This window comes from Antedon bifida, chromosome 7 (assembly GCF_963402885.1).
Source record: "Antedon bifida chromosome 7, ecAntBifi1.1, whole genome shotgun sequence".
NCBI lineage: Eukaryota > Metazoa > Echinodermata > Crinoidea > Comatulida > Antedonidae > Antedon > Antedon bifida.
Window position 1 is genome coordinate 17,506,465 of NC_136232.1, and position 15,792 is coordinate 17,522,256.

Sequence of the window (15,792 nt, forward strand, 5' to 3'; positions counted from 1 at the left end):
TATTCGGCCCACTTTTGGTGAGACGATTCGGCCCACTTTTGGTGAGACGATTCGGCCCACTTTTGAGTCGAAACGTCTCACTTTAAACCAAATTCATATTCATTTTTTTTGGTATTTATCCAGTTTTTAAAGGTGTTTAACAATCCGTATTTATTGATACTGAAAATCTTGATATAATATATATAATAAATTACTAAAAACGTTTTATATTCAATTTATTACTTCGAAAACCTTGTTTGATCATTTTCGACAATGTTTTCAAAATGTTTGCTTTATTGCAGTACTACCCCCCATAGTCTCTCTGAAAATAAAGTTTGGGGGAAAATGCTTATTTTATGCTTATAAATGCATATCAAAGCCGATAAATTTAAGTGTGCAGAATCGTCTCAGGGCCGAATCGTCCCGGGCCGAATAGTCCCGGGCCGAATCGTTCCGTTACCGCAATCGTCTCAGGGCCGAATCGTCCCGTTACCGCAATTCTTCTGCAATTTCAATATTTTCTATAAAGTATTTCTATAAAACTCTAGGGCCCGTAGAATCTGTAAATTCATTTCTATAGAAATTATCTGTTTCTATAGATTAACGTAGAATTCTAAAACTTCTATATATATATTCTATAGAACATTTTTTTTTTAAATAGGTAACGGGACGATTCGGCCCTGAGACGATTCGGCCCTGGGACGATTCGGCCCTGGACGATTCGGCCCTGAGACGATTCGGCCCACTCAAATTTATTTACTTTGACAAGAATTTTAATTAATGTTTAAATAATGTATGTTTTATTTTCTTTAGGCCTATTCATTTATATATAGCAAACAAAACACCAAATTCCCCGGAAAAAACTTGACTAAACTTACACAAAACGCGACGGTATCAGAAGAATTATTTACATTTAAATACATAATTGTTTAGTTGTTCAAACAACTTTGAAAACCGAAAAAAAACTGTATAACATTATAATTAACAATCATTTGTTTTGTCGACGATTCGGCCCGCAAAGTGGGACGTTTTGGCCCACTTTTGGGCCGAAACGTCCCACTAAAAGTGGGCCGAATAGTCCCGGGCCGAATCGTCCTGGAATCGTATAATAAAAGGGGGTAAAGTAGGCCTCCCCACGGATATTTTTTCCTTGATATACCTTACCAATAATGAACTCATCGGCTTAAAATAATATTCTCAATAATGTTAGGCATTACATAATCATGGCATATAAAATTACGATGAATGCACGAAAGTTCGGAGTGTTACAAGCATAATATAATAATTAGTTTTTATTAAATTATTAAAATTAATAGATAATTAACAATAATTGTTTTTTTTTTCAGTAAAAAAACATACTCGTAGTCCTAAATTCCAATAATAGGCTGGTACCGTATTCATAGTATATGTTTCCCCTTATGGACAGATCGACTATTTGTATAATATTATTGATTACAATAAATATTGATTAATTGATTACACATGCCATACTACCTATTTTCTTTTATTACCCATTTAGAAATAAACCGGCCATACGTAATCGATTATTATAGGCATACACATTGTAGGCCTATTATTATTACCACTAATATAGGCCCTAATATATTTATTCACTCTGATGAAGAAGTGTTTCTAAAGCTAGGTATTAAATTCTCTATCTCTGTCCAATGATAAACAATAAAATGTAAATAATAATTTAAAAAAAGTTCAGTTGATTTGCAAATAAAAACATTAAAATAAAAGAAATGAAATATGGTAGATATTCCAGGTACCTAAACAACTGTAATTGAAACACAAATTTGTATTCCAAAACATAAAAATATGATTCATTTGCACTTTCTATAAAGATAACAGTACATTTTATATGTTAATTCGTATTAAATCTTAATTTTACAGTCATTTTATTCTTCTGTTATAGGCCTACAGCCTGTTTCAGTCCTATACAATAACCTTCCGTATCCCTACACGACGTGCGAGGCGCCCTTGAAGTTTAGCTCCATGTTGTCTGTTGTCTCGCTTTTATTTGCATTGATCGAATAGGAAGTGTAACATCTTCATACTACACTATCTTTGTTGGTCACAGTGCAGTCTCCAAACTCCAAAAGTATGGCGCGCCAAATTGAAATAGCCAGAAATAACTGTACAGTATTACAGTGAAAAAAATAACTTTACCAAGTCTATGGAACGCCACAACTATAGTCATTTAAACCAGAGATCAGTTGTGCAATGTAAATACATTTTTTTTGCCGTAGATTTAAAGTTATATTATTTTACCGTCTGAATATTTTGGTCCAAATGAATATTGATTAAATGTTTATTTTTTTGTTATTTTACAGGTCCCGAAGATGCGTGTGCTTTGTAAAATGTGTTTCTTTATGAATATAATAAATGTAAAACATACGAATAAAAGTGTTTTTGACTGGCACATAAAACAACTTCAGCATCACCTCCTTCTTATTAAAAAAATGATAGCTTTGCGATAAGGGAAGTTTCATTTATAATTTCCAAACAAAATGCCATAGGATGCGTTTTACAAGGCTCATTAAACAATGATCTTTGAAACCGCCGCTAACGATAACCGTACATATCTGAGGGGATTTTTCTTTGTCATTGTCGGACGCATTTCGTCATAAAATATATAAATATATTAAAAAAACAAAGGCAGGCTAAACATCCGACGCTAAGCAGTTACTATGCGCTAAACAAGTAGGTGTATCTTTTTTTTATAATGTTTTTTTGCTTTTTGCACACTTCATATTAAATGTCAATAAACATGCGATGACGCGCGATGCATTGTTTATTTGTTTGTCCAAATATATCCAAGTAAGCGGGTTCGATCAAATACGCGGATATTCTTTTTTTTTTGTCATTGAAATTAGATAATTATCGGATAAATGCGATAATTTTTAACCTTTGACGTGAAGGACAAATTGTTGCAATGTGATTGGGCATCTGGTTGTTTGGTAATGAATGATCATGCGCACCTTTATTGGTTGAAAAATTTACCGATATTAATTGTTTTGGCTGCTGAAACGGCCGTATTGAGCTGTACGCGTGCCATGCACGCGCTGCCGCTAAAACTACAAAATCCGTCATTCCCCCTTTTATGTAAACGATGACGTTTTATCTATATAAAATAAAAGCTATATATTTTAAAGTAAAACTGGTGTAGGGCTACGTATCAGTCGGCAAATGAGATTGTTTTTAATGTATCGAAAAGCGGGCAATCCTGCCATAAATATCGCTGCTGTTTCTGACCGCCGATTCGGCTTAATACCATTTTAACACACATGGCCGGCGTTTTATACATATTCAAGAATAATTACAATTCTGGCGGCCGAAATGAACAATACATATTTTGTCCTTTTTGGCGGTTCATGAATTTGGCAATTCCATAACCGGCGGCCGAAATGACTGGCGGCCGAAATGATCAGACACCTCTTTGTTTCGGTCCATCTATCCCATGGATTAAGTGCGCATTCGTAAACTAAATAGGTACCCTGGACGACTGAGATTTTTTAGACTCTGTGAAAATTGTTTTCCAGGAAATCATTATAAACACGTATAATAGACCTATTTATTAGTTAGGGAACTAGGCCTATACAGTACTATAATTTCAGATTGAGCTGGAACTGAGCATTTTGTTTTTATTTGGACATGGTAAGGAAGGATTGATTGAGACTGAGGGGGAGAGAGAGAGAGCAGAAAACGTGCTTTTTTGGTTGTCAAAACTACGATTTGAGTACGGGTACAACACATGGAATGGGCATGGCAAGCTTTCCTATTGTTGGTAGAGGTAGACGTGCTGTAAAAACCTCATTTCCATTGATTCTCAGCAGACAACCTGCTGATGCAAGGACAAGGTTAAGGTAGGCCAACTGGCGCTAATGCAGTTTCGTATCTATACGGGTTGGGTAGGCTTGGCCAGTATGCGTACCTTTTTTTATGGCCAACCCAATTATTGCGCAATATTTTTTCAATGGCAGCGTCCGTCAATGCGACAGAGGGCGCTATATACATAATTAATTTTATATACAGCATTTGCAAGTAGGCATAGTGGTCAAATCTGGCATCTGGGTCATTCTTCAGTAAGTGTGTAATTTTAGGTTTATAAAAAATCGATTTTAAAACTTGCATTTTTTTAATTTTAAAAGTTTATTCAGATAAATGAACATGTATTACATGGCAAGCGTATGTTTGGCGCAATCTTCTATTATATATTTCGTATTTTATTCGTATTTTTAAATACATGGTTCCATGTTGCTGTCATATCCGTCACATTTATGGAATATACAAAGATAGAAAAAATAACGGGTTAGGAATTATAAAATTATTTCCATTATTAATTATTTGATACGATACAGTATTTTTTTCTCGATTAATGAAAAAATGATTGCTTTAATTTAACATTTATTAGTATGATGTTATACGTTCAAAACCATTTACTTTTCCAAAAAATTAAAATTTTCCGAAAATAGTATGACTGTCACTGATGTTTTACAAAAATTTGTTAAACTAATATTACTAACCATTGACATAGTAGAAGAATATTGTTTATATTATTTCAATTATACCACATAATTAAGTTCATAACTGAAATACAGTATTTTAGGATTTAAAAGGATAAAATATCTATGTGACGGAGATGAAACCGTGACGGATATGACTTCCAGTTGAAAAAAAACCAGAAATTATAATTATTTAATGAGCTCTATACCGTTCGGATATGACATTCAATAAAGGTATGCAGCTGTAATTTTTCTAAAACCTCGTTTTATTAGCTTTTTTCCTCTTTTATTGAAAATGATGTTTTATTTCCATATCTTCGCCTGTTTACAACGCACAATCAATTTTTTCTCCCGCTGTTCATTAAATTGTAGACGGCACATTTAAATTATGTGACGGATATGACACAGAACTGCGGGACAAGCTTTTTCCAAACAAAAACTTTAAAGTTTGAAATTTAATGTATGTAGAGATGTATTTTGAATAGTAAAATCGCATGAAATCATGGTTTAACTAACTTTTTACAATATTTTCAATAACAAACAAACGGTTATCAAATATATACGACGATCATAAAATTGAAGATGTACGATCGGGACATGAGGTTTTAGGGGGTTGCCTGAAACATTTTTATAAAAATTAACAATATCAATGTTATTAATATTATCTTTGGTTTGTGTAATTAATTATATTTACAATAACGTTGATTATGATATAAGTCAAGAATTTTTATTTTTTAATGATGAATTTTCAGTCTCTATCCCACTAAAGTATCGGGACATAATTTTAGACACTTACTGAAGAATGACCCATCTAGCATTTATGCTAGGCATAATTTTAGAAAATCTGGGATAATCTGGCATAATGTGAAAAACGCATTTCTACAGCATATTCACTATGATGTAGCTATTATCTGGCAGAATTTCGAAAAAAATCTAGTAAAATTTCTTCTCACCTTTGTGGTACATAAACAATACCCATACCTATACACCGCCCTCTAATACACTGTTTTGGTTCAATTTTGGCCTTAATTGTGTCTGGCATAATCTGTCATAATTTTGTGCTGCCACCTAGCATACTTTTTTGCTGCCACTTAGCATAATTTCATTTCGATCGCTGGCCACACTGCAAGTAGGGCAAGCCTGAACTGAGGCCTCTAAAAGCCTATCTATCTGTTCAGAGCAGGCTAACCTAAGTTAATCTGATTTAATAAATTATACTACTGTAATTTAGGGCCTAATTTGCCGATGACAAAACTGAGTTTTGTATTTTTTATATCCAGACGTAATTAAAACATAAAATTTAATTGCCACCGAGCGAAATTGTAGGCCCTAACTAATCCGTCCAAGCTACCCCCGCCTCACTCATCGGCCATGGTCTGCCGTCTCTCGCTCGCGACTCATCTATCCAGGAAATTCCCTATCGCGAGAAGCATGATGTTGGTCTCAATATACTAAATAGTGAGCTGATTAATAGTTTGAGAACAGCTTACGGCATTTCTTAAGTGAATTTTTATTCAATGTATTCTTCCTTATTGAATCCTTTGCCCATTGCTGTGTAAATCATTAATTAAAGTTGTGATGCGAAAAGTGTGTGTAATTATTCCACAGAAAAAACAATAGACATAAGAAAACCCATCGCCCAACAGGACCTTGTGGTGTGTGCCGAGAGATCATCGTTTAAACAAAATTGGTAGAGTCCATTAAGTATGGGGTGTTTACTATCTAGAACTTATTAAAAACGCGGTTCGACCACTGTGTAGGCAAAATATTTATTTTGTTAAATCCCTAAATTGATAATCGCGTATTCTGTAATCACGTAACTGATGATGTAATACTCAGCGACATACTAAATGTACGTGATTTAATGTGTTGGGAAAAAGCTTGCTGTTTATAATGCACATCGTTAACAACTACCACATTACATAATTCACGGTGCTATTTGAGTTTCCTTGACGTAAATCGGCGGTGTGTAAATGAAACAATTGTTTTCACCAAATTGGTTCCTATTAGCCGTTGTTGACATAGCGATCGGCGGCTAGCGTGGCTAAGCTAAAAAGTATGTATTTTTTCAAAAATTACACTAGCAAAACATTTGCTAGTTTTGAAATTTTCAACTAGCAATTATGAAAAATCTACTACCAAAATGTTAGTTTGCTAGCGTGAATTTCTTTTTTTTTACATTACATTCAGAGATTTGTTTAAATATTAATTTTTATTTTAACATTTATATACAGTAGGCCAACGAATTTATGAAAAGATCACAGTAGCAGTTCAATTACTTAATTATTTTATCTTATTTATGATGATTATACAGTATTTAACCTACATAAAAATTATTAAATAAATTTTGCCAGATTTAGAATTATTATTTTTTAATTTTTTGATAACATTAAAAAAAAACTTTTTAGAAAACACATTTAGAATTCCAAGATTAATTACATGGTGATTTTCTGGTTATACAAATACCACAGTATTTATCAAAGGTACTGTGTGAGAATAAAGTAAGATCAATAAAAAATATGTAAAAGGTTATAAAAGTATAAATATTTTAGGTAACAGATAAATGTAAAAATTAAATACATACTATAAAATGCTTTAAAGATGAAGAAAATAAATGCGTACAAATGTATTAGCTATACCATTAACACCATATTTGTATAAGATAATGTAAATTACAAGAGGCAAAGAAATCAAACACCATAAGTATTCTTTAAATAAAAAGATATATTAAGTGGATTTGCCTAAGGTATAAGTTATTGTTAATAATTAAAATGGTTTATCATTTAAAAGTCAATTGAAAAATTGTCAGAAAAAATTATAACTATGCACTATAAACATATTCATTAAGAAAATGATAAAACCTTTATAGGTTACAAATATGCTTTGTTATACTGAAATAAAAGTGGCCTTACTAAAGAGAGAAAAATACGGAGGCTAAAATGCAAAGGCTATAATGTCATAAATTGTGATATTAAAAATATGAAAACATGATTTACAAAAAAGAATTACGAACAGAAAATCGTAACAAGTTCCAAGAGGGCCTTGAAAAGAGAAGGCACGTTGACCATATGTTTTGGTTTTGTGCTGAAGAGATAGAAATGTCAATAGATGTTTAGAAGATGAACGAAGCTGATGCAGAGGGACAGTGTGCGTTTAGATTACATATAAAACAACTATAGGCCTACTGTATTAGTTTGCTGATACCTAACAATGCAGCAATCAATCATTGAACTGACTTGAACAAAGGTACTGATCTCTTAGTAATCCTGGGTTGTATACCCAATTTGTAATTGTGCATTACATTAAAATCACATGACTTTTGAATACAGGAATTTTCTCATGAATGGAAACTTTAATTATGAATGATTGTTTGTATAGTGGTACTTTAATGCACTTGTGTGTGTGTTGTGTGTGACAACATTAATTACAATTTAAAAGATAAAAAGTATATCATTTATGGAACTTCCATAAAGTCACCATTGTAGCCATGGACTATGACTTAAGTCACTTTCAACATTATTACAGATGAAAGCAGGTAGAGAATGGACAACGTTGGATACAAACTCCCAACCATGAGATTAAAAGTCTGAGCAATCACTGCTGCACCATTTCACCTTTCCCAGACACAGTGTTGTTCATGCTATAGATACCATCATTTTGCTTTTAAATATCTGTAAAACTGTTTTTAGTACAATGATGCTAATAGATTTGGGACAAAATATCCATCCAAAAGGATTATGCTTCTTACTCGCAAATAAAAGAAGCACAAATTGCTTTTTTGTTGAAGTGGTACAGTACCTATGTATACAATTTTTTGTCAACAATTGCTGCTTGGCTAGTAGGTATTAACAACCAAACATGCTAGAGCTTTAAAAAGTAGTATTCACACTGTTTCAATTTTCCTACATTAGATTATAGTACAGGCTATATGTGACATTTATCCTATGTAACCTTGAAAAAATTCTAATAAAAGGTCTTTTGGTATTTTCTTGTAGCTTTAGGTGTGAATAAATACCAAAAAATTTTTGCAGCCTTCTAGTTGCTGGGTTAGTGAGATATTGAAGGTCAAAGGTCAGTGACCTTTTTGTGGCATTTGATGGCTCATAACTCCTCAACTCCTGGGTTTAAAAAGACAAATGTGGTGTCTACATCTATGTTTTAGTGGTCAAACAACAAAATAAAGTTTTTGCATATTTTGGGTTACTTGTGCCATTGGTAAGATAGTCGGGTCAAAGGTCATTGACCTTTATTCATTAATAACTACTGCTAGTCTAGGACCTTTGTAAGATTTGTATGCATTCAATTTAGAAGAGAATATCTCAACTGTTATAGGATAATTAGACCCCAAGGAACAACATGGGATATGTGCCAAATTCGTTATCTGGGGCGAACATGCCCAATATCGGGGTCAAAGGTTAGAAATGTGTGGTTCTTATATTTCGACAACCACTTGTCATACAGATTTGCTTTTGGTGTCAAATTGTTCAGAATATACATATTTATATTCAGTCTAACACAACTTTTACCCCAAAAAATGACCGGAAATGCTTTTACTGACCATTGACCAAAAAATGACCAAAAAAACACATTTTCGCGATAATTATTTTAAGTGATGTTTTATTGAGGAGGTGTTCCGGGCATTTATTCAAATACCATCCTAATTGGTATAATTAATACATTATTCCGCGAAACAGTGAGCCGTTTTGGCCTATGAAGGAAGACGTTTTAGATGGCTTGCAACATGGGCAGAAGTATCGCAGGGTCCTGACAGCATACTCAACAAGCTATCGGGGTTTCATTCGATTTCAAAACAAAAGACATCAATGACATCAATTCACTCGATGTCATTTTATATAATTATTTCCCACAATTTACTCCTATGTTTTATGAATATATTTAATTTGATCTTTATGTAATTACTATACCTTCACACCAAAATGGCTATCGCCACCAAACACCAACGGCCAACTTAGTTGAAACAGGGAGTTGTTTTACAACTCCCTGGTTGAAACCAACCATGCAGGAAACTTGCAAGGTGATTGACACACCTTACCGTGAACCCGGAAATTACTTCTACCGCGCGTAGAGTTAAAATTTACCGATTGAAATCAGAAAATTTCTTATAAAACCCTTTATAATATCTTCCTAAGATAGAAATAGCAACAGTAACAATAGCGTCGATGTGAAAACTAATGTTATCAAATCTACGTTTCGCGGTACATCTGAGATAGATAAGGTATCCATGGCGGAGATTTGTACCGAAGTTTTTGCATTGTGCTCGCCTATGTCAGAATTAACCATAATTTATATATAGAAGCCTTCACTGGATCATACTTGCATGGCAAATTTTCGATCTATTTCTAATGTCGCTTTCTTATCTAAGATCCTTGAGAAATGCGTCTCATACATTTTCTTGACGACAATAATCTGTTCGACCCTCTTCAATCAGCATATAGAAAGCACCACAGTACAGAGTCAGCCATTCTCAAGGTGCATAATGATATTATTTTAGCTCTGGATAAAGGTAATTGTCTTTTTTCTGTGTACCTCGACCTGTCGGCAGCTTCTGATACAATGGACTATTCCATTATTATTGCAAGACTCTCGTCTATTGGTATCCGTGGATCTGCTCTAAATTAGTTTAAGTCATATTTGTCTTCTAGGAAGCAGCAGGTGCAGATTGGAAATGTCAAATCCACCTCTATCAACCTGAAATGCAGTGTTCCTCAAGGATCAATACTGGGTCCAGTATTGTTTTTAGTTTACATCTCGCCCATGAGTGATATCATTAAGAGACATTGTGTCCAATATCATGTGTACGCAGATAATACACAACTGTACATCAGCTTTAATTCAGCAGAGTTTAATGAGGCGAAGTCGGTTATCGAAGCTTGTGTTGTTGATGTTCAGGATTGGCTAACTAAAAACATGCTCTTTTTAACCCTGGTAAAACAGAAATCTTATTTCTTCATTCAAAACACTTCAAGAAATTGGCCATTGCTAGAAACATCAATCACATCATCGTTGGAGGTTAGATATATCGGAGTTGTATTTGACTCAGCAATGATTATGTCCAGACATATCAACAACATTAGTAAATCTGATACCTACCACCTTCGTAACATAAGATCAATTCGCAAATCCTTAACCCACTCCTTGCTTATTAAACTTATCCATGCACTAATAACATCACGGTTAGACTACTGCAATGCCATTTTGTTTGGTCTACCAAATAAAGAACTTAATAAACTACAACTAAGTCTTTTCTTTTTTATACCAAATATTTCATTACAACGCTAGAATTATTTCACCCAAAATAAACTTACATTAATTTATACTCATTTATGTCTAAATTTAATAAAATATATGCATATTTTCCAAAAATAACATCACATAATTAAATACAAGTTAGGTAGCTATGGATAGCATATTGTATGTGCTTTCCTTTGATACCAAATATATCTTTTCAAACATTTGAATTATTTAATATCATAAATAAACCAAAATAAATTATCTGGTAATGTATACCCATTTTTGTCAAAAAGCAATAAAATATGCACATTTTTCACCAAAGTAGCAATCATAATTACAGATTTTTATTACAAGTTGGATAGCAATGGATAGAATATTGTATGGACTTTTATTTGATACCAAATAGTTCTTCCAAACACTTATTTAAAATTATTTAATATTATATAAATAAGCACAACAATTACGCTACTAAATATTCATTTTTTGTATAAAAGTAATCAAATTAGGCACATTTTCCATAAGATTAGATTCTTAATTAAAAAATGTTCAATACAAGTTGGGTAGCAATGGGTAGCATATTGTATATGGTTTCATTTGATACCATACAGTGTGTCCATTGACATTTTAAATAATAATTTAACCTGAAAATGTGTTTTTTGGTCAAAGGTCAGTAAATGCATTTCCGGTCATTTTTTTGGGTAAAAGTTGTGTTAGACCGAATATAAATATGTATATTCTGAACAATTTGACACCAAAAGCAAATCTGTATGACAAGTGGTTGTCGAGATATAAGAACCACACATTTCTAACCCTTGACCTCGATTTTGGGCATGTTCGCCCCAGATAACGAATTTGACACGTATCCCATGTTGTTCCTTGGGGTCAAATTATCCTATAACAGTTGAGATATTCTCTCCTAAATTGAATGCATACAAATCTTACTGAGGTCCTACACTAGCAGTAGTTATTAATGAATAAAGGTCAATGACCTTTGACCCGACTATCTGACCAATGGCACAAGTAACCCGAAATTTTCAAAAACTTTATTTTGTTGTTTGACCACTAAAACATAGATGTAGAAACCACATTTGTCTTTTTAAACCCAGGAGTTGAGGAGTTATGAGCCATCAAATGCCACAAAAAGGTCACTGACCTTTGACCCTCAATATCTCACTAATGCAGCAACTAGAAGGCTGCAAAAATGTTTTGGTAATTATTGACACCTAAAGCTACAAGAAAATACCAAAAGACCTTTTATTAGAATTTTTTCAAGGTCAAACCATATATAGCCTCTACTACTAGAAATTGTTTTTGAAATTAACTAGCTACTGTAGGCCTATCACTGATTTCACATAAAAAGAATTACATTTGAATACACTTGTGATTCAATGCACAAGCTTAATTCCCTAATAATTTTTTTTTTTTTGGTTAAGTAGTGCACACGCGCATTTAAAGTTTAAAAATGTGCAAAATTAATTTCTAATCAACTTTCTCTGTGGATCATGACTTTTTGCGCATGTCACAAATTCCTGCGCGTGCAAACAATTATACGCGTATGGTGCGCACAGAGTATGAAAATCATGTTTTTTTCTCTTGAATTATGATTTTTCAGCCTTTCCTAGTCATTAAAAAAAATATAGACATATAGTCAGACGAACATGTTGATTTAGACCATTTGCGCGCATTTAGTTGAAAAAGTTACAAAATATTGTCAAAATAATGCATATTTTTTTATCTATTATAGATAGGTAACCCCCCAAAAAGCAATGCAAGAAGATATGTTAAGATATGAATTCATGCAAATTTTTTACCTCTCGTCTGTTGTGATGTCATCGTATTGCCACACGAATGTAAAATTAGTATGATTAAAACGTTTTCCGGAAGCTATTTGATTGTATGACACAAAATAGATAGAATTCAGCACTAACAAAATATCATATTCCTCAGTTCAGGTCATAATGGTAAACAATTTTTCTGTGTGCAAAATTCCAACGTATAACGTGCACATGGCGTTTGTCGTGCGGATAACTAACTCGTCAGTTCAAATCTAGTTCTTCTTTCCACCCTATTTTTGTGCGTCGCATTTCTCTAAGGCGTGTACCGTAACATAACATTTCGTAACAACATATCGACATTTACGTGAAGTTGAATAAAAGGTGGGTCCAGTAATTTCAACTATGCTACACTGTATGTATGTAGACAGTATATACTGTATAGGCACAGGATTTAGCACCAACATATTATTATCAGGTCATAAGTGCTGTAATCTTTTTCTGTTCGCATTTTCTAGCGTACAGTACGTGCACATGGCGTTGTTGTTGTGACGAGTTCAAATCAATTTTTTTGTTTTTTTTCAGACTAGGTTTTAATTGTCTGACATCATTCATGTTATGTTCAACAATGGGTTGGTAGAGGTGTCGGCATGTATCCAAATTAACTTGCATCGCATAAGTCACATTCATATTTAAACACACGGTTTTCTTTCTACTTTCTTAATGTTATCATTAACTTTTCTACTAAATAAATATAGGGGCAATGTTTTTGTTGATCATGTTGCTTAGTTGACATAGTTTTCGCTTATGAAATAAAAAATAGTATAATAGTCTTGTAAAGCTATGATGTAACAATATTTTTTTTCCGTTGGTAGAAAACAAAGTGATGTCTATAGATGTTTCAGCAATTCACATGATGGTAATGTAGACTACCAAATACAGATGCGCAATGCAACCTCTCCACTTTGGCGGATATCTTATAAAATGCAACTTGCAATAAAATATTTACATATGAAATCAGTACTCCAGAAACTTACCAACACGTTGATTGAATTGGAAGCTATTAATGGTAGTCTCCATACTTTTGTTAAAACTGACCTACTCAATGGATTGTGTTGTCATCTATCGCAAGTTATTCCCTCGGTTTGTGAACTTATGCACTTAGAAATGATTTCACACTTTCAAAGAATACTTCTCAAATTAAAAAATTAGTTTAAAAAATATATACATTACCGTTCATCATCTTGATATATTTCATATAAGGTCTGTTTGCAATAACTTAGTTTACGATAACTTATATTATTAATACTGATTAGTTTAATAATATTGATTTAATGAATTGATTTAACAGTAACAAAGATTAATCATTATCCTTCAGCATTCTCCATTATATTAGGGTTTATAAGCAGAACATGTTTTATTGCTGTAGTCTCATATAAAATAATTGACTCATGTGAACCTCTCAGTAGCTAAATAGATCATGATGCAATTTGAGTTTAACTTATTATTCTAAGCTTGTCTTGATGATAGATTATGATAACTAAGTTACTTGTAGAAACAAATAAATTCAAGCAATATGTTTCTGTTGATAGCCACAAGAAGAAGGTTATCGCAATAAGTCTGACTTAAGTGTTGGTGTTGGCGAAGATGGAAATATAAAAACTGTTGGAATGTTTGTAGGCAATTGGAAAAGTGAGTATTAAAAAATAAATGAGTCATTTTTTAAAATAGATATTTAAAAAAAATATGTATGTGTAAAGGATAAGGGCCTGCTCATATTCCTGTGGAGGCATATATCTCAGCATGCTATGAATATACTTATAGATTATGTTCCTATTTTGTTTTTGTTTTTTTTTGGTCATAATATCATAATATGTGACCTGATCTGGCAAAACCCTCTCTTTGTCGGCATTTGAAATTTACGTAATCAGTCAAAATATGTCCAAATTAATTACCCTGGCAGATTACATGTTTTTGCATTTTCGAAATATTTCACTATTTAAGAATACGTCTACCTGATTTAAACTCCCGAAATTTAATTAAAATTATGAAAAAAGAGAGTTTTAAAAACATGTATTTTCCTCAAGCCTAACAATTTATTCACGATCTACGCTAAAGTTTTGCGTAAATTGAATTGAAAGTGGCCGAGTTTGACGACATTTTGATCGCCAGTTCAATGATTGATCAATGTTGAAAGGTCACACATCAAAATAAAGCTCATCCATTTGACATTCCAAATATGGAAGTTTTAGGGCAGAGTTTAAAGAAGGAACCAATGAAAACTTTGATTTACTGTGACATAATTTCAGAATATTCCGTTCTTCAAAGTTTCTGGAACAGCGAACTGCATGTGTTGCTATGGGGTATCATCGCAATAACAAATGTTATTGGTCAATGCGCTAGATGTTATACTATACGCGCGGAAATAACAAGTTGTTTACGTTTTTATGAGGTTATTTTCATTTTACACATGGCATCGTAAATTGGAATAAAAAATTAAAAACGATTTTAATATTCAAAGTAAAGTGTTCTGCAATTGTTTATTCTATAGTAAAATAGACAAGTCAAAAACAATTCACGTCATAAATTTAATTGTATTTTGGGCTAGGCCTTATATATTTTTATTATTGATGTAGGCCTATACTATCTAGCTTATTATTGTCAATAAATAATTTTATTTATACATTTTATATATCCAATCGGCTCTTAATTATTTATTTAATTTATTGTCCTTTCATATACATTTTCTTTTCAATCATTGGATTCGAGCCCAAACATCACAGCGAATCTTCCACGTTATAAAAAAACAAATGTAATCGTCAATACAATGTAACGTTAGCTAGCAATTGTGACTTTGCAAGGCACTTAACTTGTCTAGGCTAGTTTACTACTAAAGCTAGCCACCGTGTTGATGCACTGCTGACATGACATGTTCTGATAATAATAATAATAATAACTGGTACTTGATATAGCGCATTATGCTGAAAGCCTCAATGCGCTTTACAAAGACAGAAAATTTTGAAAAATTACAAATTAAAAAGGTGGGTTTTGAGGAGAGATTTGAAGACACTGGTGGAAGTAGCCTGACGGATTTCAATAGGCAACGCATTCCATAGAGAAACGGATGCCGAAGAAAATGAACGATTTCCATAAAACTTAGTGGAGGGATGAAATATATGGGCAAGAAGAGACTCAGATCGAGATCTCAGAGACCGCTTAGGAACATAAGGTTGAATAAGTTCAGAAATGAACTTAGATGAAGAATTATGAAGAGCTTTGAA

General features: G+C 32.8%; 2 protein-coding genes across 3 annotated transcripts in view; one reads left to right on the plus strand and one right to left on the minus strand.

Annotated features, from left to right (window-relative positions):
* The window catches only part of LOC144848647 (chromatin modification-related protein MEAF6-like), an 82,127-nt gene that overhangs the window by 22,191 nt on the left and 44,144 nt on the right, over positions 1–15,792 (minus strand). The window lies entirely within an intron of this gene.
* Positions 2,989–15,792, plus strand: part of LOC144848625 (tRNA (uracil-5-)-methyltransferase homolog B-like) — a 62,930-nt gene continuing 50,126 nt past the window's right edge. For both annotated transcript variants that reach the window (XR_013613890.1, XM_078705443.1), the window contains exons 1-3: positions 2,989–3,848; positions 13,387–13,654; positions 14,104–14,203. Coding sequence is in view for 1 of the 2 variants with exons in the window: in XM_078705443.1 (XP_078561569.1) it covers positions 3,742–3,848; positions 13,387–13,654; positions 14,104–14,203 (475 nt within the window). In the remaining variant the exon portion in view is untranslated. The remainder of the gene's footprint in view (positions 3,849–13,386; positions 13,655–14,103; positions 14,204–15,792) is intronic.